General features: G+C 60.4%; 1 protein-coding gene across 3 annotated transcripts; it reads left to right on the forward strand.

The window, feature by feature from the left end:
- The first annotated feature begins 3,642 nt into the window (after nucleotides 1-3,642).
- Nucleotides 3,643-23,262, forward strand: BCORL1 (BCL6 corepressor like 1). Of its 3 annotated transcripts, none has more exons than XM_030449234.1 (14): nucleotides 3,643-3,704; nucleotides 10,988-11,126; nucleotides 13,070-13,160; nucleotides 13,404-15,986; nucleotides 16,262-16,421; nucleotides 16,601-16,681; nucleotides 16,841-17,263; nucleotides 17,518-17,747; nucleotides 17,860-18,066; nucleotides 18,159-18,325; nucleotides 18,486-18,631; nucleotides 19,133-19,210; nucleotides 20,926-21,079; nucleotides 21,803-23,262. In XM_030449234.1, the coding sequence occupies exons 2-14, from the start codon at nucleotides 11,041-11,043 to the stop codon at nucleotides 22,071-22,073; spliced, it is 4,677 nt and encodes a 1,558-aa protein (XP_030305094.1). In that variant the 5' UTR covers nucleotides 3,643-3,704; nucleotides 10,988-11,040; the 3' UTR covers nucleotides 22,074-23,262. The 3 variants fall into 3 exon arrangements, with proteins under 3 accessions (XP_030305094.1, XP_030305096.1, XP_030305095.1); XM_030449236.1 differs by having other exon boundaries at nucleotides 20,971-21,079; nucleotides 21,803-22,995; XM_030449235.1 differs by lacking the exon at nucleotides 3,643-3,704 and adding an exon at nucleotides 10,555-10,653.
- Nucleotides 23,263-23,564: the final 302 nt, after the last annotated feature.

The raw sequence follows: 23,564 nt of genomic DNA on the forward strand, positions 1-23,564 counted from the left end.
GGTGAGCTCTGCGTGCCATGATCCAGGCAGTGCAGAGTCTCTTTCTTTGGAGCAGAAGGAAAAGCCGCAGGAAACCCCAAGACCACCAGCCGCTGTGGCAACAGACGCTCTGCCTGTCCCAAAGGGAAACCCCTGCCCTGGCCTCAGGGCTGGTTCCTCAGTCACAGCTCCATCCTCCCAGCAATGCCAGAGTTCAGAAGCTGGGATGTCCAACACAGGACCAGCCTTGGAGCAAGAGGCTTGGGGGATGGACAGCTGGATGTAGCATGATGGGAAGCATGAGCTGTCACCCTCACCTCACATGAGGTGCCACCCTCGCAGGAGGAGAAGGCACCAAGATGCCTACTAAACCCGAGGGATCCATTTGCACCTCCTGGGCCATCAGCTCAGAGGTGGAGAGCTGCTCGGGGGAGACCAAAATTTCCCCGAGAAGGGTCTGAGGTTTCCTCCCCCCTGGCCTGGCAGCAAGTGGAGTGTGACACATGCCAGTGGTGTTGCCACAGCCAGTCCTTGGCTGGGTGCATGAGTCAAGGTGTTTCTGTTTCTACTTTGGAGACGGGGGGAAGAATGAATGCAGATCCTGCCCAAAAACAGAGGGAAGGGACAAGGTAAAAAAAAAAAAAAATTAAAAAATTAAAACGAAGAAGTACTAACAAGAACAGCAGTCTGCAGGCCAGGTCAGAAGCAAATGCTTGAGCTCTGATGGCTCGGGGGATCCCAGGGGACAGAGGGGACAGGGCCCCTTTGGCTCATGGAGAGCTCCTGGTGAGGGTTCCCAGCCCTGTCCTTGCAGTGCACATCTTCACCTTGGCCTTTCTGCAGGTCAGCCCGTGACCAGGGTCTGATTAACCATGCTCCAAAGAGGGATGCTCCTTATCTCCCAGATCTTCTGTTTTCCCTAGAACACGAACAGGAGAGCCACAGGACTTTCCAGCACCACCTTCTAAAGCCCCTGAGGTGCAAATGGTCCCACCTGAAGATGTCAGAGCATGAGTAGGTTCGAGTTAAAGGGTTTGTAGGGTCTAATTAAAGCAGGAAGGAGCAGAACAGTGTTAGAGGACACAATGGTGGGATCAGAGGCTTCCCAGCCTGCACCATGCATCCCCCAGAGCACCTCGGGCAGGGACGGGGTGAGCTCAGCTGCAGAATGAGGCCGATACTCAAACTGTTTTCAGTTGCAGCAGGATGCAGATAAGGTGGGTCTTTATAAACCCGGGGGCGGTCATGTGCCTGTTGAAGGCTTCGACAGCCCAGTTCCCTAACGCCAGAACACGTCTTGGAGCATCTTCTCTGCCCCCATCCTGGCTGTAGGAGAAGGTAGGGATGTCACGGGTGGTGGTGGGGGGAAACGGAGTCATCCCCCTCCTCAGGAGGAGCCTCCTCCCTCCTGGCCTCCCTCGGCTTGGCCCTTGTTCCCCTCCTTCTCCCGGTGCTGCCAGCCCTTCGCGTTTTGCCCTGAACCTCACGCCCCCAGTCCCCTAAGGGACAACACGCTGAATCCTGCTCCAGGCTGCTACGGCCCTTTTGGCAAAACCCCCCAACAAAAACAACAAGAAGAGTTCAATTTCTCTGTACGGTATTTTTTTTCCCCTCCTCCGTCAGAGGAAAAGGTTTGGTGCTGAGGCTGCAGAGGATGCTGCTGGCAGCGGCAGGTGACACGGGATGTGGGTGCCCACCCTGATGTGTCATCTGGAGGGACACGACAGTCGCCACTGCCCGTGGGACGAGCCCAGCTCATGGAGGGCCCCTGGATATCACATGTGACGAGTGGCGCAGAGACTTTGCTGCCGGAGTGGACAAATCCGGGCAGGGTGGAACGGGACGGTAGCAACGCGGCGGGTCCCCTGGACTCCCCCGGAGCAGCACCGCGCTGCCGCCGTTCAGAGCCCCGTGGACCGCGGGGTGGGGGAGGGGGGCAACCCCTCCGGCAGACCAGGTGGGCTGGGGGACCGCAGTCCCACCCTAACACCCCAGCACCCGCACCCTGCGGGGAGCAGCCCCCAAGGTGGGTCCTGCCTTCCTCCGCAACGTTTGGCTCCGAGATCGCTCCACATCGGTGCACGGTGCTGCCGCCGCCTCCCCTGCCCCGACCGGAGCCCCCCCCTGCCCCCCGCCCGCTCCTCCCCGGTGGGACGGGCCCTGACGCGAACAAGCTGGAGCTGATCATGTCCCCCCCACCTCTGACTCGAGGTGGGGGCGGATTCAGCCCTACCCTCCCCCCTGACCGTCCATATTGTGCAGAAACGGGGACACCGCCCCCCCCACTCTCCCCGCCGGGTCTGCCGGTGCGCGGGCGGAGCGGGCGAGCTGCGGGGAGGGGGGACCCGTCCCAGGGGGAAAGGAATGGGGGGGGGGGAGGGGGCTCGGAGTTAGGGGGGCGGCCGGGCTGCCGGTGTCAGGCAGCGGGGCAGGGGCGAGGGCAGCGGGGCGGTGCCTGCGCGGGGCCCGGGCAGGGCCGGAGCACGGCCCAGGGCGGCGTGGCAGGGCCGGGGCCGGGCCGGGGACTGGCGGGTGCCCGCGCCAGGGCGCTGCAGGGCCGGCGGTCCCCGAGGCCCCGTGCGGGGGCCGGGGGCGGCGCAGCACCGGGAAGGGCGAGGCTGTCAGTGGCCGGGGCGGTGCGGGGCGGGCCCGGTGTGAGGCGGACGGGCCGGAGCAGGCCGGGGGGCGCGGCCGGGCACTGCCGGGGCCGCCCCGACCGGGGTGCGGCGGCCACCGGGCCTGCGGGCCCCGGTGCCTCGGGCGGGGGCCGGTGTGAAACTTCCAGTCCGCCGCTCGGTGCCCGCATGGCGCGGGGGAGGCGCCTCGACCCCCGCCGGGGGCCGCCCCTCGCCCCACAGCGCTGCCCTCCCGGCGGGGCACCGGGCCCGGGGCGGGAGGGGAAACACAGCGCCATCGCCGGGGCGGGGGCCCCGCGCCCACCTCGGCCGGGCAAGGAGGCTCCGCGCCCGTCCCGCCGAACCGGCCCGGGGACACCCCCCGCGGCGGGCACCGGGGGCTGAGGGCACCGCGGTCGCTGCCGGCGCTTGCCCGTCCGAGCGCTGCCCGCTACCGGGCACCCAGGCGCTGCCCGGGCGTGGAACGAGCGCCCGCCCTCGCCGCCTCCGCCTCCTTCATCCTCCTCCCCCCGGTGCGGAGCGGGCGCCGCTCCTCGGTGCGGGCGCTGGTGCCCCGGTGCGGGGTCGGGTGTGTGTGTGTGTGTGTGCGGTGTGCGTGGGGCTCCCCCCGCACCGTGCGGTGCCGCCCGTAGGTACGGAGCGGTGCGGGCCCTCCCCGGGCGGGAGCAGCCTCCGCCCCCCCCTTCCCCCCGTTCGTCCCCCCCCCCCCCCCCTCCCGCGGGCTGTGCCGGGCGCGGAGCCCCCTCCCTCGCCCCCTCCCTCCCCGCCCGCCCGTTCCCTCTCCGGACTCGGCTGGCTCCGCACAGCCCCCCCGCGCGGGCAGGGCTGGCCGCACAGCACGCCGGGAGCTGTAGTCCCCGGGGGTGCGCGGGGCCCGGCGGGCGGGCGGCTGCCGGACTACACCTCCCGTCAGCCCCCGCGGCGGCGGCTCGCTCTCGCCCTCACACTCCGGCTGCCGCTGCCAGTGTCTCCGCCGCCGCTGCCGCCGCCGAACCGCCGCTCGCAGCGCCCAGTGTCCGACCCGCCGCCTCGGGCAGGGGGCCCGCCTCGGCCCGCCTCGGCCCGCCGCCCGCACGGCTCGGCAAGCAGGTGCGTGCCCGCCCCTCCTCCGCCCGCCGCCCCGCGCCGGACGCCCGGCCCCCGCTGCCCGGGCACCCCGGGCCCTCGCGGCCCCGCACCCACCGCCGGGGGGGGGAGGCGGAGGGGAGCGGGCGGCCCGACCCCCCCTTCGCCCGACCGGGCGGGGGTCTCCATGGAAACGGTCCCGGGACAGCCCCGGGGGTGGCGGCGGAGGAGGGCGAGGGGGGGTGTGTGTGGGGGGGGCAGCGTCCTGCGGCGGGACAGCGGCGGGGACGGCGGGCAGTGACAGCGCCGGGCCCCGGGGGCGGCGGGCGGGCGGCGGCGGTGGGCTCCGCTCCCTGCCCCGCGACGGCACGGCGTGCCGCTGCCCTGCCTCGCACCGCGGCTCCGCCACCGGCACCGGCGGCACCTGCCGCTCCCGGGGCGGCGCGGGGGGTCCCGGGGCGGCGGGGCGGGGCGGCCGCCGGAGCCCAGCGCTCCCGGGACGGCGGAGCCCGGGCGTTCGCGGAGTTCGGCGGCGCGGCCCGAGCCTGCCCCGGCGGTCGTCGTGCCCGGGGCCGGCCGCGCCGACAGCAGCTCCGGGTGCCGGCCGGCCGGGCGCCGGGCGATGGCGGAAGAGCCCTCCCCGGGGGCAGCGCGGCTGCCGCCGCCGCCGCCACCTCCATGTTCGGGGCTGCCCCGGTGCGGCAGCGCGGGGGCCCGGCCGCGGCCCCCGGGGCTGCGGGGCGACCGGTGGCGGCTCCGCGCTCCGATGGGGAGCGGCCCCGGGGCGTGGGGGGGGCAACTGTTGAAGCGGGGCGGGCAGCGGGGCCTGGGGGGCGGGCGGCGGTGGGAGCCGGGGCGGGCGGCGGGGCTGCGGGGCCGGAGTCGGGGGGGCTGCGGTAGTCGGGAAGGGCAGCGGGGCCGGGGGGAGCTGCGGGAGGCCGGGGGGGGGGGGGTGGGGGGAAGAGAGAGCTGCGGGAGCCGACGTGGGGCAGCGCCCACGGGGCCTGGTACCCGGTGCGGCTGCGGGGCGAAGCCTGTCCCGGGGCGGGGGGGCCTGCCCGCCGTGCTCCGGCCGCGGCGTGGGGCCGTGGGCCGGGGCTCGGGAAGCAGGAGGTGCCGCAGGGGGCTCGGGCAGGGGAACTCCCCCGGCGGCCCCAGCCCCGCGGCGTCACGGGGGGTGTGGGCCGGGGCGGTGCCGCTCCCGCACCGCCGATCCCGGAGCGGGGCCGTGGGGGGTTGCTGCCGGGCCCCGAGTCCGTGCCCAGGGCGGTGGTCGGTCACGGCAGGACCGGGCAAGCTCTTCTTGCCGCCCTCCCCGGGGGAAAACACGGACTCCCTCGGTGGAGCATCGGGGCCGGCTCCTCGGCTGGCAGCATCCTTACCTGCATCCCTACCTGCATCCCAGCGTGGGTGAAGCCCGGTCAGAAAAGCACGGGAAAAAGATTTTCCAGGAGAAAATACAGAGGAAACAAGTTTCTCCTCTGTCTAGAGCGTCTGTGCTCCGGCACTGTTGTCCCCAGGGGAGTTCAGGGGGATCCGTGCCAGGGAAGGGCCGGGGCATCCCGTGCCCTTTGCTGCTTGCCTGCATCTTTTTTTGCCGTGTCTGCATCACCCTGCTCTGCCCTTTTTGCCGCCCAGCCTCTGGGTTCAGCTGGTCCCGGTGCCAGCTGGAGGCTGCGTGGTGCATGTCGAGGGCAGCAGCACTGTCACTGTCACCTGGGGCTGGAGATGCGTTTTGGGAAGGGGCCCTTGCTCTGGCATGGTTTGGCCTTCAGGAGGATCCTGCCCTTGGGACAGCTGGGCTCCTGCCTGCCAGCGCCGCTCCCATCGTGGTGTTTCAGACAACGCTGCCACCTCAGATACAACATTTCTTGGTGCTACCCCACCCTTAGTGGCTTTTTTTTTTTTTTTTTTTTTTTTTTTCCCTACCAATCCTTAAAAACTGGTGACAGTGGGATTTGGTGGGGACAGCCTGGCTGTGTCGAGCCAGCAAGGGTTTGGTGACACCAGCCGTCCCGCTGCGGGGAGTTGTTATTCAGGGACTACCCAACCTGCAGCAAACTTTATTTTCCCCTCTTTATTACCCGGGGATGGATTTTTCCCTTTTTTCTTTCCAATTCATCGCACCCAGTATCTATAATTACTTGTGGTGCTACTGTGTCTTTAAATCAGCTTAGGCAAATGCGTGTAGGCAAAGCCTGGCTCAGCTCCGCAGGGCCGGGGCTGCTGTGCAGGAACCCAAACCCTGCCGGGGGCTGCACGGCCACCACCAGGCCCTGTGCCCTGCACCAGCACCTGGACAGGCAGGGGAGGTGGCCTGGGGGCTGTTCCACAATAGTCATCCCTGGGTCAATTCTGCTACAGTTTCTGACCTCTGTCTCAGTGCTCAGTGCTAAGGTAATATTAGATGAACTCTTCTTTTTTTTTTTTTTTTCCCCCCGTCCAGTTTTCTCACTTAGATTTTTCCCTCACTGTGTATCACACCCATTCTGAGTCCTGCGAGATGGCCAGCACGCTTTTTTTTTTTTTTTTTTTTTTTTTTTTTTTTTTTTTTAATTTTTTTATTTAATTATTTTTTTGGCGAGCAGTTGGCTTTAGAGGGGTTTTCCAAGGCGAGGCATGGAGCTGGGTCCCTGCTAAGGCATCTCTCAGGATCGGCACTCGCTCTGGACCTCTGCACCTCAAATGGACGCTCAACAATCACACAGGAAAACAAATATAATTTCTTGCCTGTGTTACTAATGGCAACAAAGATTGCCAAAGTGAATAAACTATGGGAAGTGAAGGAGAGCATTCCTGGGAATGCAGACCCTTCCCTCCTGGCCCACCAGAGCTGCAGGGAACTTGCTGCCGTGTCCTGCTCCTGTGGAAGCAGCCGGCTCGCAGGCAATGCACTCCACATCCTGCTTGAGTTTCCAGCAGCCCACAGAGGGTTTTTTTGTAGCCATCCAGAGGGCTACAAGAGATTTGGCTGCTCTCTGGGAACGAATGTGACAAAGGTACCTCTGGCGGGTGTGTTTCCAGGGTCAAAGTGCATCCCTCCCAGCTTGCCAAGGAGCCCTACGGCACCTGGCAAAGGCGAGCGGCCGCGTCCTCCCCATCTCTGGCTGCCGAGGGATGCGTTGGGCTTTCTCCTTTCCAGCACCCTCAGGCTGGGAAGTCTCTCTTCCCTTCCTTTGTGCTGCAGGTGCCAAAGGAGGCACTGCCAATGGGCACTGTTCCAGCGTGCCCGTAACAGACCCGCAGCCCAGGAGAGTGCTTGGCTCCCTCTGCCAAGGGGTCTCCGGTGCTGCTGTTCATCCCAGGGGAGCTTATGCCCTTGTCTGAACCCTGGCAGCAGTGCCCATAGCTGCTCTCCTACCTGTGCTTGGGGGGTGATAAGCCTTGTGCTGGAGGATTCTAGGAGATGGGCTGCTGGCCTCTCGGTCCCTGTCATCTTGTGGCCTCCCCAGGCAGTGTGTGGCTGGGATAGAGACAACCTGTTGGTGGGGGGGTATGGGAGGGGAAAGACAAGTGTCTTGAGATCCAAGGTGGTTTAGTGCTCAGAAATGTGCAGAGTGGAAAAAGACTTGAGAAGCTTCCTGGGGAGTCAAGGCAGCACGGTTGTGAAGGAGAAGGTGCTTGTGCCATGCAGAAGGGGCTGGCAGAGGTTGTCCCTGTGAGGAACAGGGGAAGGCCCCTGTCTGGGTCCACCCAAGCTGCTCTGGAGGTGGGCACCGGTGGGAGATCATGGCTCTTGCTGACCTGGAGGTGGGTCAGACCTAGCAGCAACCTAGATGTGACATCTGGTAGGGCCAACACTGACAGCACCAAACCCTCAGGTGAAAAAACCAACTCTTTGCTTAACTGTGGCTGGAAGTTTGGTGGCAGCCCAGAGAAGTTGCTGTATGTATTTGCCAAAGCAAGCACTTGAGAAGCTGGGCTGAAGTCAGGTCAGGGAACTAATCTGGCTGAGGAATCCCTGTTACTGGGGAGGACATCTTTCAAATCTGCTTTGCAGCCCCCTCCCCCCTGCATCAGTGCTGGGGTGGGAGTTGTGAGTGGCAGCGTTGCAAGTGAAAAACTTCATCAGGAAGCCTCACCTCAGGCATTTCCATCTGGGATCCCTGAGAGCTGGGAAGCAGCAGGATTTTGCCAGGGATCAGCATGGAGACTACGTGGGCTTAATTGTCTTTATCTGCATGGAAGTGGGAAGGTGAAGGCAGCAGCATCCTGTCCTGCCATCCTCAGCTTGGCTAGGGTTGACTGTGGTTGTCTTTGTGCTGTTGGGATTCTTGTGCAAGGAAGATTTGTCCAGAGATTATGATCAGTAAATACCTGTTCCTGAAGAACTTAATCTCTGGAAATTTGTTTTGAACAGCAGCGTAGCAGTGTTTCAGAAGAGAGAGTAATTTCTTGGGTTAATCCAAGGGAACATCCACGTGTAGCAAAGTCATTGCTAACCTGAGTAAAAGCATTCTTTTACACAAGGAAAACTTCTGCTGTGCTTTTTCTGGAGCCTGGAAGAGACTGGTTTGCAGGGCAGCATCCTCTCCTTTTGCAAGATGATGAGAGATTTTGCCTTAATGTCCAAAAAAAAACCCCTGGACTTTTAATCCACCACACCAGTTTCATGGACAGTCTCTCTGAGGACGTTGCTGGAGGAGAATGCTTTCAGCACATTTCTTGTTTGCAATCTTGGAGCACGTTTTGTTTTGAGAGGTGAAGGAGCTTTAATATCGCATGACGAGCTCCTCCATGCAAAACGCACTATTGGTGTTCTTATTTTGTTCTAAGCTAGTTTTCTTTGGAGTTAATTAGAATTGGCTGGGCACCTATTTCGCTAAATCAAAATAAGACTGTGGTTTCATATACACTTCCTTTGGCAGACGTTGTGGATTAAGCAGATTCTGTGCCAGGCTGTACCTTCTCTGCCTCTTGGTGAACCTGATCTACTGATCTAGCCGCTAGTATGGGTTAAACCAATCCAGACAGGAAAAAAAGAAAAAAAAAAAAAGAAAAAAAAAAAGTTTTAAGCAGAGATCAACTCTCTGGTTAAGTTTACCAGGATGTGGCACTGAAACAGAATGAAGGGCTGAGGAGAGAGAGAAGGGCTTCAACAGCTTCTTCAGCTCAAAGCCAGGCATTTGAAACCATGCCCTAGTTGTGTTCTCCAAGGGGTTCCTACTAGTTTAATTACATCCCTTTAAAGTCGCTTCAAGCTGCACCAGTGTAGATGAGAGCTTGCTTGCTTTCCTCGTGTCAGCTCGACTGAAGGTGTGTTTGGACCCAGGGAGGCTGCAGTCACACTCCCTGGTGTGGGACTGCATCGGGAGGCTGCTCATCCCTCCCTGCCTTTCCCCTGAACTTCCTGGTCCGCCTTCTTAAGGATGCTGTTCCCTGGCTGTTTGCATTGCTTTGTGCTCCAGACCACATTTGTTGTTCCCCCCACACAAGGTTTTTCCCTTCGCTTGGTTAAAATCCTGATTCTTTTTCTCTTCTCCATTCCCTGTGAATTCCCTGTCTTTGGCACGTGTCCCACATGGTCCGTAGAGGACAGAGGCCAAGAATCCACGAAACTCTCCCCGTTGCCGTGTCCTCACGGCTCTCTTCTTCTGGCCTCCTCTCTTGACCAGCTCTAACTCAAGTACTGAGACCCTGCCGTTTCGCCCGGCCCCTCACACCACCCTGTCACCAGACCTATTCTCGGGTCTGATCTGTGCTTGCTTGGGGCTTCAGCTCATCCCCAGGTCCAGTTCTACATCGCGTGGCCGTAGGCGTCCCCGTCCCCCGTGACACAGAAGGTGCCTTTTGATTTCTCCCGAAACATCTGTCCTGCTGCTTTGCTCAGGGGCAGGACCTTTCTCCTCCCCTTCTTTCAGTTTAGCCTAAGATGGTGAAATCCCCGCAGATTGTTTGTTCCCCTATTTCCTTTATGTTGCATTTCTCTCCAGGCACCGAAAGACTCCTCCCCTTCCTGCTCCAAGCCACCTCGCATTCTCTTTGGGTATGACCCTGCTCTCCGTCTCAGTGTCTGCCCCGCTCCCCTTCACTGTGTAGGATTTCTGCCATCTTACGGTGTGGGTTTTAGGAGGTATCCTGACCTCTCGTTTCCTCGGGCTCTTTGCTCACTTGTGCCCTCATATGTGCGGATGGGTCTTTTTTGTTGTTTTTTGCAAACAAGCTGCCTTGCCCCGTTTTCCCCTGTGTGCCTGGTCCCTCTTCTCTGTCTGGAGGATCTCTGCTGGGCTGTCTGGGCCCAGCTGAGGGTGCCAGGCAGCAGTTCCGAGGGCTCGCTCGGTTCCATGGCTCCGTCCCTTGAGCCGCTGGATCCCCACGCTGCTCCTTTCAGCTTAAATGGTGCAAGCTGCTTCTTGTCCTGTTCAGAGCTGGTGTCGCCAGGAGTTTGTCAGGGAAAAGAAACCCGACGGAGATTTGGGATCACGTGTCGCTTTCAGCTGCTTCTCACTCTCGCCCGCTGCACCGAGCACTGCCGTGGCTCTGTGCCTCTTTACCTTCGGGTGTTGGGTGTTTCTCTGAGCCGAGAGCCTCTGACAGCCTCTTTGGCAGTCAGTTCTACGCCGTTCGGCCGAGTCCACTTGTTAGCTCAGTAGATCCTCTCTTCCTTCGCTGCTTTTTCCCTGACACGACTCGAGCAGCAAAGCTGCCTTAATGCTTGAACACCCAGCGCTGCACGATTGGCTGCAGCGTCCTCCCTCCAAAGCTCCACCCAGCCGGCGGTGCGTCTTGGATGCTCACGAATCGCTGGATTTCCTCATGTTTTCCACCCGTAACTCCGCTGAATACCAGCACCTTCCTGACAGAGGGAGGGGATGCTCTCTTGACAGCACTGTCAGCAGCCCTCTGCTCCCCTCCAGGGTCCCCCAGCTGCCCCCTTGTTTGAGGTGTCTCCCCGTGAACCTGCCACGTGCTGGTTTATCAGCATCCTGTGAAGCCTCGGGGATGTCAGCCTTTTAACAGACCATCATCTCGGGTAAAGCTCTGTCTCGTGGCTCAGAAACGGGCGCTGGAGGTTCCTCTGGAGGGAGAGGAACAGTGGAGGAATATTTTGAGGGCTGCATGTGTGTGTATGTGTGTGTCTGTGTGTGAGGATGCCCGTGTGAAACTCTCATGGTAGCCTGAAAGTGCTTTTTTTGGCAATAATGAGGATGAGCAGACCACCCCAAGGTGCTGCTGATTTCTCCTCACCCTCTTCCAGGCAGGTGTGGAGCATGGAAGGCGCTGCCTGGCAGCGAAGCTGGGGATGACCTTCCCTGAATGTCAGCATCCCCGAGAAGAGTTACCCATCCTCTGTTTCTCCTTTGTAGGCAGAGTGGCCCCTGGAGCCCCAGCAGGTCCCGGTGGGTGAGGAGCAGCTGTCATGATCTCTACAGCACCTCTCTACAGCGGGGTGCACAACTGGACCAGCACAGAGCGGATTCGCATGTGTGGCCTCAACGAGGAGAGGTGAGGTGCGTGGGTGGCGTGGCCAGCGAAGGAGAAGGAGAGCGGGGAAAGGGCCTGAGGGATGCGGATTGGTGACGGGGAGGGAGCTGGTGATGGCTCAGCCCCTCCTCACCAGAGTGTGAAACGCCTGAGGTGTGGAAGAGCTGCAGGGAGGGGAGGGGTGCGTGGTGAAACGGTGGCGTTCTGTGGTGGTCCCCGTGTCCCTTGTGCTGGAGGGCTCTGCAGAGGAACCAGGGGCTGTCTGTAGCTGTTGTGGTGTTGGTGTGACCAGGCCCAGCTGTGTCCATAGAGCTGTGCTGTTGGCTTCACCGGACCTGTGCCCTTAACTGCCAGAGGAGGGAGGGGGCTCGACCCACGGAGAGCCAAGACGCTTTTGGTGACCCAGGAGGGTTAGTGCAGCCCTAATGATTAGATGGGAGAGTTGTGACATGCCATCAAATGGGAGATTAGGGAGGATTAGTGGCTGGGAGGCAGGATCGATCAAGACGAGTTGCTGGCCGGCCCCGTGGCTTCGCGTCGCCGCTTTTTTCCCGCAGCTCCTGGGTCCTTGTTTGCAAACCCCATCAGTTTGTGGCTTGCTTGAGGCTGCGGCGTCTGCTCGGCGCGTTTGCTGGAGCCAGAAAAGTTCCGGGTGCTCGGAGGCAGCGCCGGGTCAGTGCCGGTGGGACGGGGCCGAGCCGGGAGCTGGCGGGGCCGGCACGCCGCAGAGATCATCTCCAGCCCCAGCAGCCGCTCTGCCCGCCGTGCGCCCCGCAGATAAGAGCCGGGGGACGGCGTTGCCCTAAACCAGGCGGAGCTGCTCCGAGTTTACCACAAACACTCGGGTTTGGGGCGTCCTGCGGGCCGGCTGCAGCCCTGCGCTCGGCCGCCTTCAGCGGGGTGCAGGTCCCTGTCTCTGCGGTTGTCTGCGGAGGTGCCCGAGAGGCAGGCGGGGCGGGCCGCATCGCCGGGGCTGTTCCGGGGCTGTCAGGGCCTGGTCCCGGTGCCCGCGGCCGCGGGCGGGAGGGGCCGGGCGGTCCCCGCTGCACAGCTCCGGCCGCTCGCCGCCTGCGCTTTGTCGCCCCCTGGTGCCCAGCGCTGTCCCCGGCTCCGCGCCCCGCGGCCCTCGGCCCTGCCTGCCGCGGGCTGTGGCTGTGCCCTGTGCGGGAGCCGGCGTGAGGCAAAGGAAGAAATCGCCGCATCAGCAGAAACTCAGCGAGAGCCGCTTTACCCTGGCACCGGCAGATTGTCTGAGCAACCCTCAGAGACCAGGGAAGTGCCGCCGTGGTGGGGCAGGAGTGTCCGGGCAGGGTGCTGGGCACAGCAGCAGTGTCTCCTGTCCAGCCTGCTTGTAGGTCGCCAGGACAGCAGTAACCTCAACGTACCTCATGTCCATGGAATTCACAGCCTTCATCCAGAAGAGGGATATTTTGTAAGAGCATGTGGTGATAGGATGAGGGGGAATGGTTTCAAGTTGAAAGAGAGGAGATTTAGATAAGGCATTAGGGAGAAATCCTTTCCTGTGAGGGTGCTGAGCCTCTGGCCCAGGTTTGTCCATGAGAAGCTGTGGCTGTCTCATCCCTGGCAGTGTTGAAAGCCCCAGGCTGGATGGGGCTTGGAGCAACCTGGGCTGGTAGGAGGTATCTCTGCCCATGGCAGGGGGTTGGAGGTAGATGGTCGTGGAGGTCCCTCCCAGCCTAAAGCATTCTGTGGTTCTACGAGTTCAGGCTTCTGCCCTTCCAAAGAGGAAGGGTGCAACGTGCAGGCCAGCAGGACACTGCACACCTGCTGAGGACACCTGCTGCTTCCACCACGTGTAACATGTGGTGATGAGGAGCTACCTGGAGCTGGCACACTTCTTCAGGCTGCCAGCTGCTCTGCTGTCCCACACAGGGACAGGGAGGGGTGGGATGCTAGGAGCGGAACTTGGGGTTTCGTAATGTTGTGTTTTGTTCCTTCACTAGGAGAGCCCCCCTTTCTGATGAGGAGTCCAAAACGAGCAGCTCCCAGCACTTGGGGTCTCAGGACTTTTGCGTCAGTAGCAGCCTTTCCAAGGTGAGCTCCTTGTGTGTGGGTCTGGGTCTAAGCAAGTGCATCTGCTCTGAAGGGTCCCACGGGCTCCTTTTCCAGTGGGGTGCACCCAGGTGCAGTGAGGCAAAGCAAAGCAACTCTGGTTTGGCAAGAGCTCTTTGCCACTTCAGCCTCTGCGTCCTGGTGGTGACTTGAGAGAAGATCCTGCCTGCTTTGATGGGGCACCTTGTGCAGCTCTCTGGATCTCCTTCTGCCTTCTCGTTGCAGGTGGAGCTCACAGCAGTCAGCGGCGGTGGCAGCAGTGCCCAGGGGCTGGATGCTGATGGCAAGGTGGAGGAAAAGCTTGGGCCCAAACTGGAAGAGCAGCCACCTGATCCCAACCCAAACCCTGAGTGTGCAGGACAGACTGTGAAAGATGATGGCCTGGGCCCTCCGACAAGCCAGGGGGATGGCAGAGGGCAGGAGCCTGCCGTCCCCACAGCTGCTGAGGAGGAGAGCAGTGGTGCTGATGCTGCCTGGACCCCTGCAGATCCTCCCAGTGACAAGCAGGCTGATGCTCCTCCAGCCTGCTCCGTGGCTCCCGAGAGCGATCCTGCTGAGGAGAACACCTCCCCGAGCCCCGGAGCGCAAGGGCCAGGTGTGCTGGCAGAAGGGACGTTGTCTGCGGTTGTCTCTAGCTGCAACACCTCTGCCTCCACTCCTGCCACTTTCACTTTGAACAGAGCGTGCTTTCCCACCACTCAGGCCCCTGCTATGCAAAAAGTGCCCCTGTCCTTCCAGCCTGGGGCGGTGCTGAGCCCCAGCCAGTCCCTGGTGTACATCCCCCCGCCCAGCTGCGGGCAGCCGCTCAGCGTGGCGACGCTGCCAGCCGCCCTGGGGGTCTCCTCCACGCTCACTCTCCCTGTCCTACCTTCCTACCTACACGAGCGTTGCCTGCCGGGCATCATCGCTTCCCCAGAGTTGCGCTCCTACCCCTACACCTTCTCCGTCACCAGGCCCTTGGCTTCGGACGCCAAAGTGGTGTCTGTGGAGGTGAATCAGCTCGGCTGCCCTTCGCCCACAGGCACGAGCGCTGCCCAGGCTGCTGCCGAGGGGGCTGCCCCGTCTACCGCCGGACCTTCTCTCTCCTCCAGCCAGCCTCCACTGCCAGCATCGTGTGGGAATGCTGCTCCCTCTTCTGGCACCAGCACCAGCACCGGAGCACACACCAGAACCCCGGCAGCACCTGAGCCGCACGCACCGGGGGCTGCCACTTCGCTCTCTCCTCTGAAGTCTCCTCCACAGCTGGAGCGTGAGATGATCTCCTCTCCAGAGTGCAGCGAGATGCCTCTCGATCTCTCCTCCAAGTCCAACCGTCAGAAACTGCCTCCCCCGAGTCAACGCAAGACACCCCCCATGCCCATCCTCACGCCCGTGCACACCAGTGGCAAGGCTCTTCTCACCACCGTCCTGTCCAAGTCCCAGCGCGCGGCCCAGACGACGGGCAGCAGCGTCACCTCGTGCCTCGGCACCACCCCTCCCTTGGTCATCTTCCCCGAGTTCCTGCGCAACGGTGAGCAGGGCTCCTGGGTGAAGAACACCACGCTCATCAGCACCATCCCCGGCACCTACGTCGGCGTCGCCAACCCAGTGCCTGCCTCGCTCCTGCTCAGCAAGGACCCTGGGGTGAGCTTCAGCAGGGACCCACGACATCTTCCCAAGCAGGAGCCCATTTCCATCATCGATCAAGGAGAGCCTCGTGGTGCTGGTGTTGTTCCCTGTGGGAAGAAAGCCAACCAGGGCAGCATGGAAGGACAGCAGGATCCTGCCAGGAGACCTCTTCATGGCAGAGTTGCTCCTGGAGCTCCTTTGTGTCTGTCCAAGGACATCTCCACCTGGAATCCTGGCCAAGGAACTGTGTACCCTCGATGCCCTGTGAATGGAAAACCTTCCAATCCTCAGCTCCTGCCTCTTGGTTGGTCTCCTTATCATCAAGCCCCTCTGCTTTCAATTGGCATCTCCACGACAGGGCAGCTGCCCCCGAACCAGAACAGCTCCTGCAAGCCAGCCGGTGCCGGGGAGCTCCCGGCGTTCCCCAGCGTGCCACCCGTGGAGTCCAGCACGGCCACCCAGAGCCTTCCGGAGGGGCTGCCCAGGCCCCCACCTCAGGAACGGGAACCTGCCACCAAGACCAAGAGCTGCCGGGCCCTGCCCAAGCTCTTTGAGGAGCCGGCCAACCCGGTCCCCTTGGACGCAGGTCCAGCTCTTCAGACCAGCGCCTTGGATGCGAAAGGTGGCAAGGGGAAGCTGGACAACCCTCAGAAGAGCCAAGAGCGCAGTCAGCCGGGGGCTGACTCCGGCAAGGAGGGCAGCGTGCAGAGCGAGGCTTCCCAGGGCAGCTGCAGCCTCAAGCAGTCGGACACAAAGCCTAAAAACCAAGTGCTGGCGGCGTACTTGTCTCACGACCCACCAGCAGCTGGGCAGCAGGGCCCGAGAGGGACCCCCGAGGTGCCCGCCCTGCCCTCGGAGAGCCAAGGCAAGGAGCTGGGCCGCGAGGGCTCCCCGGAGCCGCCGGCCACGGAGCCCCTGCAGTGTGTGCACCAGGTGGAGCTGTGCCGGGTGAAGAAGGAGCGGGTGGAGTGTGAGGGGGCCTTTGGCTCTGTGAGCTGCCTGCGGGCTGGCAGTGCGACACAGCCCCTGCCAGAGGTGAAGCTCAAAGGACACATCAAGCAAGAGGGCGGCGTGCGCTGCAAGTCCAAGCGTCATCACGACGGGGAGGCCAGGCAGGGCCACAAGAAGCTGAAGTGCCAGGCCCAGGACAGGCAGGAGTCCCCAGGCAGAGCCGATAGCCGGAGCACGCACGGACGGAAGGTGGGTGGGGGGTGTTGGGGTGCTGGGGTAGGGAAGGGTTTGCAGGGGGTGTGGAGGCAGCTCCTGGGGGAGGCTGGCTGTGTGCAGGGCTTTCCACCGCTCTTTGGCATGACCTGGCAGGGGATTAATGTAACCATGTTGGAGCAAAAATGAACGGATCTGGGGGGTCAGAAAGGCTGGAGGGCACCAGAATGAAGAGTGGGGGACAGCGCTCTCTCCCTTCTTTGCTGGGCCAGCTGTCAGCCTGAGTGTCAGCCTGTGTCCTCCCTTCACAGTGGCGGAAACACCACGACAATCCACACGAAATCAGCAAGAGGGAAGGGCGAGCGGGCCTGGCCAAGGACCACAACAGCCTCAGGGTGAAGCGTAAGCGCAGGAGGCTGGCCAAGAGCGAGTTCCCCCCTCCAGCACACCGTGGGGATGGCCACGAGGAAGGTAAGGCTCAGGAGTGGCTGCAGTGGTTCCTTGTGCCCCTGAGGACAAGCCCCCGCTGCCCTGAAGGGCCCATGGAGCAGTAGTGGCTGCCCGTGGCAGGTTGGGGTCCAGTGGTGAGCAGCAGCTGGCAGGTGTGCAGGTGGGAGGTGTGCTCTCTCAGGGCTGGCTTGTCCCCACAGTTTACCTCGAGAAGAAGGCCAAGAACAACTTTCGGGACTTCATTCCGGTGGTGCTGAGTAGCCGGACGCGCAGTCAGTCAGGTGAGTTGGTGCCTTGGGAGCCAGGTGGGACTCCTGAGTGGCCTGTGAGCCTGTCCCCATTTACGTGGCCTTGTCCCTGCCTCCTGTCCTGCCTCGCAGGGTCTTTCTTGTAGATACTCTTGGCTTTTTTTGTCAGCTATAAATCCCACTTTCTTGCAGGAAACGTTGCTGGCTCTTCCGCTGGTGTGGCGGGAGAGTGTGATGTGACCAGTCAGGAGGTTTTGCCATTGCTGGAGGAGGATCAGGAAGAAGAGGAGGAGGAAGAGGAGGAGGAGACATCTCTGAAACGTCACAAGTTGCGAAAGTCCCACAGGACATCCCGCTGCCACAGTCGCAGGGACAGGGACAGGTCTCTGTCTGAGAGGAGCAGCTGTTACACCAGGAGAGCCCGGGAGCTGCCCTGGAGAGTGGAATCACCTGGGCAGCTGTGGGAGCCCAACAAGGAGGACGAAGATGACAGCCACATCAAAAGGAAGAAAAGGAGACGACAGAAAAGTCGGAAATACCAAACAGGGGAATATTTGACAGAGCGGGAGGAGGAGCGAGTGGGCTACCCCCACAGGAGGCGGAAATCCAAAGCAGGTACGGGCTGGGAATGGGTTTCTGGTACCAGGCTGGGGACCTGCCTGAAGGTTTTTTTTTTTCCTGTTCTGCTGCTCTGTTGTTGGTGTCTGAGGGAACTTGTGGGGGAGGTTTGGGTTTTTTTATAATGATGAAACTCCGTTACTACTCACAACCTTGTTGGTCCAAAGGCTGGGCCTCTTCAGTTGATCATCCCTTCTTTCAGTGATATTTACCCCTCTCTGAGGGGTATCCCACGGGAGTTTCTCCTTTAGATTTCAGGTACCGGAAGCAGAAGGAGCTGGTGCAGGGTAAGGGCACAGAGCTACGGCTGAGGAACAGGCTGTCACCCTCACCCCGAAAGTCTCAAGGACGCCCAGACTTCCGGAATGGCTTCTTCCTGGAGCACTCTGACAGCTCTCCTGCCCAAGAAGAGCTGGAGAAGCCATCAGGAAAACGCAAATGTAAAACCAAGCACCTAGCAGGGATCTGCGACGAGGGAAAGGTATGGCTGGGGCTGGTGTGGGTAACAGGGGTGGGGAGAAGAGAGAGAAGGGGACCTTTGTTAGGAAGCCATGTCCTCATGTGCCAAGGAATTGTATCCCTGTCTTTTGCAGGGGAAAGGCTGCTGGAACCAGCCCAAAACGTGCCCTCTGAAGAAGCCCCAAGACTTGTGGACGATTTGTAAGTCCCATCGGGTCAGCCCAGTGAGTTCTCCTGAATTGCCCGTGGCCCAGAATGTTCCTCCCGGAGCCCGGCGGCTGATTGTGAACAAGAACGCAGGGGAGACCCTTCTGCAGCGAGCAGCTCGCCTGGGCTACAAGGTGAGCTTTGGGGCCCTCTCCTGCCACCTCCCCTGCGCTGCCCTGTCCCGGGTTGGTGTGTGACCGGGTCTGCCACCCTCTCCTCCCTGCAGGACGTGGTGCTCTACTGCCTGCAGAAAAAGAGCAGCGACGTGAACCACCGCGACAACGCTGGCTACACGGCGCTGCACGAAGCCTGCGCGCGGGGCTGGATTGACATCCTCCACATCCTGCTGGAGCACGGAGCCAACGTCAACTGCAGTGCCCAGGATGGCACCAGGCAAGGCTGGGAGAGGGCAGAAGAGGTTCTGGGAAGTTGGGGGGCATGGTGGGGATAGCAGGGTGGGTGGTTCAGGATGAGGTCTTGGTCATCACTACGTTTGCCTTCATGCAAACTCTTCCAGCCTCTCAGGTTTCTGCCATCTCCTCTGTCCTCTCAGGCCCGTCCACGATGCAGTAGCAAATGACAACCTGGAAACCATGTGGCTTCTACTCTCCTATGGTGCTGATCCCACTCTGGCCACGTACTCGGGGCAGACAGCTGTCAAGCTGGCCACCAGTGACGTGATGAAGCGATTCCTCTGTGGTAGGTGCCCAGCCCGGGGCAGCACACGAGACCAAATCTGGGGCTCAGAGAATTTAGAAGTGCTTGAGCGGCAGCTGGCTGAGTAATTTGAGCTCTGTCCTGCCATGCATGTGTGTTTTTTACCACCCAACCTTTAATTACAGAATTATATACTGTTTTCCAAATAAGATACAAGCCACTTTTCAGTCTTTAAAGTGCAAGGAAACAGCAGTGCTGTGGTCACACAGCTAAGGTCAGAGCTATGCATGAGGCTTGGAGACACTGTTCCACCATTCCTGGCTCCACTGCATAACCAAAGGGAATGTATTTTTCCTGCCAAGTTATGGTGCCTTCTACTTGAAAGCAGCTCTGTCCAGATGCTGCTGGTCTGCTGTTGCTAGAAAGGACCATTCTGGATCCCCATGGCCCAGTGTGACACCTGCCCACTCTCTGTCTGTGCAGAAGCAAGATGAGTGCTGTGGTGCTTGCACACATTAACCCTCTCAATTTTTTTCTCTTCAGATTACCTTTCAGATCTCCAGGGACGCACAGATGGGGACCCTCGAACAGCGTGGGACTTCTACAGCAGCTCTGTCCTAGGTGAGTTCAGGCTGTGCCATCTTTGTTTCCAGCAGCAAAGCAGAGAGAAGTTCTCCTCCTTCAGTGGTTCAGTCCTTCAAAGTTTCCCTTTCCATCAGCTCCACCAGCTGAGGCACAAAGCATTGCGGGTCCCTCAGGGTGGAGGAGAAATCTCAGGACCCTGCTCAATCTGTTTCCGGGTTGTTGTGTTATTATTTTTTTTTTGAGCCAGGAATGCTGTCCCTGTGTTCCTTCAGGTCTGCAAATCTCTGGGGGCTAGGAGATAATGAGGGACACCAGGGTGTGGGATCTCTGAGGCTTGAGGATGGTAAAGTCATCAGCCTCTTGCACTTGACGCTACTTGAGTCCCAGACCCCAAGTCCCAGGGTTCCACACCTGGGACTCACATTGTTGTTCCCAATTGTCTCCCTGCTGCTCAGCAGGGTACAGGCTGTTCTGAGCTTGTCACAGCCTTCACGCAGGCTAACGGGCAGGACTGAGGGAGAAGGGTTTTCAGGGCAGACATTGGGCCCTATTGCTGCTATATTAAATTATTTTTTCCTGGGTTGCTCAAGAAATTTGAGCTTTCTCAGTGGTGGCACCTGAGCCTTGCCTCACAGTGATACTGTTTCTTAGGGAATTTTATTTCCCTTGGCAGGACTAAGAAATGTTTTTTTTTTAAATTTTTTTTTCCCCGAGTCCCTGTCTGAGCCCATGCTGTCATTTCTCCAGTAAAATGACCTCCTTGCTGGGTGCTGCCTGTGTCTGTAGTGCAGGATGGTGCCTGAAGCTTTCTCATGCAGCAGAGCAGAAGGGTTTTTTGCAGCCTTTTCTCTCGTGCGTGGTGTTGAACTTTTATATGATTGGTTTATTTGCTCGCCAGCACATTTGGACTGTTTTCCCTCTGTAGAATCTAGACTCTTATTTTCTGGGAAGTTTTTGGAGTTGCCCTGTATTATCTCAGCAGGACAAAACCACTCTGCAAACCCAAGACTATTCACACCTCCTAACAATAAAATCCAGGCAGCAAGCTGGTTTTCAGCAGATGCTGTTCAGTTTGGTGAAGAGCAATTTATCTGTCTGGAGATGGTTTATGGCTCAAGTGGGCTATTCCCCAGCTCCTGTGGAAGAAAATCCGGATGGAGACCTCCGGGCACAGCCAGCTTTACACAGGAAATTTGCAGGGCTGAGTCTCTGACATGGTGCTTGTTGTTGGGCTGTACTGGTGTCCGGCTCTGCCGCACAGGTTGGTGGCACAGCCTGGCAGTCCTTATTTGGACACAGTTGCTGGCACAGCTCTCTTGGTGACCTGCTGGCAGCTGTCAGGAGCGGTATCTGGGCGGAGGATCTGGCAGGATCTCTCCTCCTTCCGTGCCAGCTCCTCACCACCATGGGTTCTTCCAGGCAGAGGGGAGCTGTGCTGGCAATGTGGAGGAGCTGGGCTGTGTCGGGGCATTCTGGGGGGCAGTGGTGGCTGGTTCTGTGACAGGCACAGGAGGTTGTCCTTGCCTGGCCTGCTCACCAGTGCAGGCTGGCTGTGTGGAGCAGCCAGTGCTCATGCAGTTCCTCTGAGACAGGGGGCTGGGGAGGCAGGAGGAGCCCCTGGATGTGGCTCTCACCATTGCTGTGACACCCTGGAGCTGTGGTGGTGGCAGCCCAGCTCTTCCCAGGGAGAGGTGGGCACAGGCTGTTGTGGAACTGAGCAATGCCAACAGTGTCTGTCTTGTTTGTTGCAGAGGGGAAGGACAGCATTGGGTGCGATCTTCTGCTCAACCCTCCAGGAAGTTCAGACCAGGAGGAAGAGGAGCAAGAAGCAGACAACTTCATGTTTGAATTCTCAGACAAGCCCCTGCTGCCCAGCTACAACCTCCAAGTGTCAGTCTCTCGGGGGTGAGTGTCTGTTCCTGGAGCAGAGAGCATTTGGGTGACATTAACCGGGGTGGAGGGGGAGTTCACAGAGCAGCCCTTGAGCTCCCAAAGTTAGCAACAGTGCAGGAGAGCCTTGGGCTGTCTTCCAGAGGAGGGATAAAGACCCCTTTGGTGTAAGAAAGGAGAGATTTAAGAAAAGACTTTGTTTTAAAACCAAATGACGAAGGTGAAGCCAGGAAGATGGTTGTTTCTGTGTTGTCCGCCTGGTCTCTGCTGTTCTGTGGCTGCAGCCCTGGCATCCCCCTCACTGAGGGCAGCACAGTTGGTCAGTTCAGCTCCTCGTGGCTCAGAGCAGACTATGTAGTCACAGGTGGTGACTTTCCTTCAAATTCAGATCAGAGGTGCTGGGCTGAAGGCAGGACCTTCCAGGAACACAATCCGTGTCTGGGTCCAGCTCCTGTTCCTGCAGAGCTGCCGGGACACCTTTGGAGGTGTGACTTTCACACCACTGTCCCTGTCCCTCTTTGAGTGCTTTAAAAAGAGGTGACCTGCAAAGCAGCCTTCAGCCCCAGGCGTGGTTCTGAGCCGAGGGCCTGTCCAGACCCTGCTGAGGAGGACCAGGAGGACCAGGACAGCCATGCCTGGAGCTTGCTGGCAGCGCTGTGCTGAGGGGAGCCTCGGGGTGGGCACTGTGCCCCCTGAGCCCACCCTCCCTAACCCACCCTCCTCTCGCTGTCCTCGCAGGCCCAGCAACTGGTTCCTGTTCTCTGACGTGCTGAAGAGGCTGAAGCTCTCCTCACGCATCTTCCAGGCCCGCTTCCCGCACTTTGAGGTCGCCACGCTGCCCAAGGCCGAGTTCCAGCGCCAGGTCTCCCTCAGCCAGGTGCTGGCACAGGAGGAGGTGCAGGAGAGCCCTGAGCCGGGCACTGCAGAGACAGTGGAGCTGGTGCACTATGAGCCCGAGCTGCTGCAGCTGCTGGGCTCGGCGGTGGAGTACGAGGGCTGGAGCAGCTGACGGGGCCGGATGGCTCCCGGCATCACGAGGCAATAATAAGGACCAAGGGGAAGCAGCCCTCTCAGCGCCAGCAGCAGGGACCCGAGTCTTTGGCCAGCCAGTCCCCCCTCTCCTCGGGGTCTCCTCCAGCTGGGGAGAGGACCCTCGCCTCCAAGGACTCCCCGGGGTCCCTTCGCCACCCTCCCGGCCCCATCCGGCTGCGGCGGGCGATGGAGCCCCCTCTGTGGAGCTCGTGGGCCAGCTTGGGGGGGGGTGGGTGCCACTGCCCCTCCCCGCCTGACCCCGTGGAACTGCGCCTCTCTCTGTTTGCCCTCCCCCTCCCGACGTCTTCCATAGTATTTATTTAATTAGTATTTAATTTGTAATGTTTCCTTTGTTTTTGCTGAGTCTGTATCACTGTGATGGTGAGCTCCGGGCTGGGGCTGAGGGCTCCCTCCGGCCCCTCTCCCACACTCCCCAGGACCACCCGCCGCAGAGCCGGGGGGGTCTCTGCCCTCCTTTGAGCCTGGGGACAGTCACTTCCCTCAGCTTTGGAGCCCGCCAGCCCCGCTGCTCCATCCTCTCCCCGGGCTCCTTCCTCCATCTCATCTGTGCTGCTGTTCCCCAGTGCACCCCACACTTCCCAGCAGCTTGTCCCCCCTGCCCCACCCCGGGGTCTCTGGCCAGGGCAGAAGCCCCCTCCTCGCCCCGTGCAGTGTCTGCTGGGCCTGGCCCTGCTCCCCGGGCCCCCTGTGCCAGCAGGAGCAGCTCCCGGGGTCAGCAGACAGGGTGCCGGGTGCTCTGCTCCTGGTACAGTTTTATTGTACAGGTGCTACCAGGACTGAGGAGGGGACAATCGTGGTTGCTCTGGCTCTCCCCAGCTCCGCAGCAGGAGCCTCGGGTGGGTTTATTTTTATTATTTTCTTTTTTTTTTTTTTCTTTTTTTTTTTTTTTTTTTTTCTTTGATTCGTTTTTCCTTTGTGTTGTGTTTCTTCCCAGCCAGGGCAGGTGTTTCCCCCTTCCCCTTGGCCTCCCAGCTGCTGGGCTCCCCGCTCTCTGGGGGGCTTGGCAGCACCTTGTTTAAGCCGAGGGATTTTTGCCTTTGGGTGTGTATTCTGGTTGCTCTTTCTGATTTCTGTTTTATTATAAGCAGCGACAGGCTGTGGTGTCAAAAACACTGATGTACAGAAAAAACCTGCATCAGGCCCCCTGTCTCCTGCCTCTTCTTCCTTGTCCCGTGTCAGCTGCAGGCAGGGCTCCCTGTCCCCAGCTGTCCCCGGGGCCTCGGGTGGCAGTGATGGCTTTGGAGAGCAGGGGGACATTGTCCAGCCACAGAAGCTGTTGGGGACACTGCCACGTCTCCTGGCAGTGGCAGCTGTGGCTGTGGGGCAGCTGGTCCCTGCCTGGCTTCACCCCTGTGGGAGCAGAGGGGGCTGGTGGGGCTCAGCTGGGGTTGGGATTTGTCATTCATATTCTTTGTAACATGCCCCAAAAGGCCCTTTTTGAAGCTGT

Source organism: Calypte anna, chromosome 4 (assembly GCF_003957555.1).
Source record: "Calypte anna isolate BGI_N300 chromosome 4, bCalAnn1_v1.p, whole genome shotgun sequence".
NCBI lineage: Eukaryota > Metazoa > Chordata > Aves > Apodiformes > Trochilidae > Calypte > Calypte anna.

What these genes read in the sequence shown, in the direction of transcription:
- BCORL1 (XM_030449234.1), top strand. Translation starts at nt 11,041, where the DNA reads ATGATCTCTACAGCACCTCTCTACAGCGGGGTGCACAACTGGACCAGC. An exon ending in CCGGACGCGCAGTCAGTCAG is followed by an intron (nt 16,682 to 16,840) that starts GTGAGTTGGTGC and finishes ACTTTCTTGCAG; the next exon opens with GAAACGTTGCTGGCTCTTCC. An exon ending in AGTGCCCAGGATGGCACCAG is followed by an intron (nt 18,326 to 18,485) that starts GCAAGGCTGGGA and finishes CTGTCCTCTCAG; the next exon opens with GCCCGTCCACGATGCAGTAG.